Genomic DNA, 3029 nt, shown 5'->3' with positions numbered 1-3029 from the left:
CCAAGCTTTGTAATGTGTCTTAACAGTGGTATTAGGTTTTTCACAATAGTCATAGGTTTTCTCTATTGCTTTTGCAAAGCTTTTTCTAACCAGTGCTTAACAAGCTGACTTGGCTCTAGGTCTATGGAGTTGTTTCATAGATTCAATTTATTCTAGCAAGATGATATGCGGGCGTTTGTTGTAGCGGTTTCTTTTGGACTACAGGGGCCATCTACAACCTCTTTGTTGATGCATTTCTAGTTTAATGATGGATTGCAGTCAGCGTTATTTTGGTTATATGCACCTTTACTTGTTATATATATGAGAAACTTTGAATATTTGTGTATAACAATTTAGATTCATATTGATGTACATGAATATTTACATTTTTTTAAATGATTATTTATGTAATTTTTGGTTCACTGGTCTTTTGGTTTGGTTTTTCTCTGATTATTAGTTTTGGGGTCAACTGGTTTGATGACTGGTCCAATTTTGATAACATTGGTTCATTTTCCATTGATCATTTTTAGTTTTAACTTTTGAGTCTTTATTTTTGATACTAATGACCTTAGACCAAGTCTTTGACTCATCACCTTTTACTATTTCTTAGTTTGAGTAATTTCAATTTACTAGTCTAATATTTAGACTTTAGTATCTACTATTGAAAACCCTTCTCTTTACCAAGTCATCTTGTTCAAAGTTTCATCATCCTTCTCTTTATTGACATCATGGATTAACTGCTCAGAAACCCCTGAGGTTATATCTGTGTTTTCCTGTTCTATAGCCACAACTTTCAACACCTTGAATTTTAGGCTAGGCAACCCAGCCTTAAGGTATTTAAGAACCCGTCTCAATCCCTCATCTCCCACATTTGCATCATAATTTTTCTGTGTCAGTGTCTGAGTCTTCAGTAGCTTTAGGTGATACTGAAAAGGAAGCATCTGTAGATTGTCCATTCTGCTGCAAGTAGATGTGAAGTAGACCACTTGCTCCTTGTATTTCTGATCACTGTCTTTTGTTACGAAAATTTCAAACAAAGGAACGCCTGGAGCTCCTACAGCCAGATGCCTTGCATTGTAACCCTTGGCAACAAATATCTCATGTTGAGAATCAATATGGACGGTTCTGCCATATGGATCATTTGCACCCTCTGCCAAACCAGCCCACCATCCAATGTCATGTTTAATCATTCCTTGTAAACCTAGAGTACAATGATCATGTGATGGCACCAATATAGGATCTAAAGTGCATGAATAGTTCCCTGAAACGGAATTAGCCCAATTTGAAGAAGTGGAATATTTATCAATAATGTGTAATGCCTGGATTTAGCCTCCTATTTCCTCTGAATACGGATGAAATCTTCCTTTCACCATATAATTTCTTCGCAACACCTCGAATCTGGTTCAGAAGCCCAGAATTGTGGAAACAACAGAGCCCACCCAATGCAAGAGTTTGATTGGGTTGCAGTTAACAGGATAAACTAAACCATGAGAGGTAGAAAGAAGCAGTGGTTTCTTTGATGATCTATGTTGTGATTTGGAGTGTGGCCGAGAACTAGTAGACTTGGGAGATAATTGGAGATTTGCAAACCGTCATAGTAATAATCCTATATAAAATATTGAGAGCAAGTGCAACCTTAAACACCAATTATTTTTTTCCCATATAAATAATTTTTAACAAAAATCTGTATGTGATAACAAGTCTGAGGTAAGGTTTCAGGGCCACAAGTGCAACATTGCATGGAGGACTATTTGAAGGATGAGAGGCCTATTGTAGGGCCTTCTCTTCAAGTTGCAGGTGCACAGAGACTAGCGCAGGTGGAGAAAAGGGTGTTAGCCCTTCAACAAAGTTTGCAGCTCTTCATGTAGCAAAATCGTGGGTTGTAGGGTGCCTTGTGTAGGTTTCCAAAGACTAAAACAATGACTGGGAAGGCTATAGGGGTCTATTTTACAACTACAACAAAATAAATTAGAGTTTTCAGAATCTATTAGCTCAAAATTATGTTTTCAACTTCTGCTTAAATTAGAGGCAACTAAGTTGGACTAAATCTTGCATTTTATAGGCAACTAAGTTAGACTAGAGTTAATCAAAACCTTTTTAGCATGGAATTTTGTTTCAAACTTCTGTTTGTATTAGATACAACAAAGTTTGATCAAATGCTGCATATTTATGTTGTCTCAGAGTAATTTCAGAGGTTCGAAAGAAAATTGTGTGCCTTCTCTTCAATTGATTCTGCCATAGCTATTTATTGCAACTTATTGTGACATATTGGTAAAATGATCATTATTCTGATAAATAATTTGTGTTTCTAGAATCGATAACTACTGCAAAATTATCTTTGGACATGTCAGTAGTTTAACAATTTCATGTAGCAAAATCAGGGACAACTGGTTTAGCTTTGAAGATTCTATAATATATGTCATGGAAGGTGATGTGAGTCCTACTGGTATTGCCCAACTTGAGCTTCCAAGGTAATAAGCAGATTCCTACACTTGTGCTTTTAGAAGTCCTCCAACCTCATTGGCCTTTTATAACCTCTAGTCTACAAGTTTTCCATAGAAGCTTTGGGATATTTGTAATCATGGTTGTATATAGAAAAATGGTTGTTCTTTATTCTAATCTTGACACTGAGAAGACAATATTAATTGAAGTGTTATACAATAATATTAACTGAAGTATTTATATAAACAACTGGCTTAATGCCTTGGGAAATAATATTGAAAGGATCACTTTCAATTTTTGGCAAAGCTTTTCTCCTATCATTTCCTCCTTGGATATTTAAGCCCGTCTTGTGAGCACCTCTATTCATGTAATCATTATATAAAATCGAAAGTCCCATATCATGCTTTTCAATTGATTTTGGAATTATAGATGTTTTCTCTAGCATAATTGTCTAAATGGATGTTCTTTAGCAGGTCATTTTTGTAAATTTGATCTTGCATAGGTTGCTTCGTTATAAGGTGATAAGGATCTTGGTTCTTGGTGTTCAAGACACTACTTTAATATTGTTTAGCTTAAATTTTCAAGTGATTCTCTAATTATAGAAATTC

The 3029-nt window shown here is 35.2% G+C and overlaps 1 protein-coding gene across 1 annotated transcript; it reads right to left on the bottom strand.

Moving 5' to 3' along the window:
* Window positions 1–656: 656 nt before the first annotated feature.
* Window positions 657–1169, bottom strand: LOC149257519 (protein EXECUTER 2, chloroplastic-like). The gene has a single exon (XM_089378602.1). The coding sequence runs from the start codon at window positions 1167–1169 to the stop codon at window positions 657–659; it is 513 nt and encodes a 170-aa protein (XP_089234728.1).
* Window positions 1170–3029: the final 1860 nt, after the last annotated feature.

The sequence above is a fragment of the Pinus tabuliformis genome, chromosome 6, assembly GCF_031772625.1.
Source record: "Pinus tabuliformis cultivar Carrire ecotype Pingquan chromosome 6, CPIR1, whole genome shotgun sequence".
NCBI classification, from domain to species: Eukaryota; Viridiplantae; Streptophyta; class Pinopsida; order Pinales; family Pinaceae; genus Pinus; species Pinus tabuliformis.
This window is presented reverse-complemented; position numbering and strand designations above follow the sequence as displayed.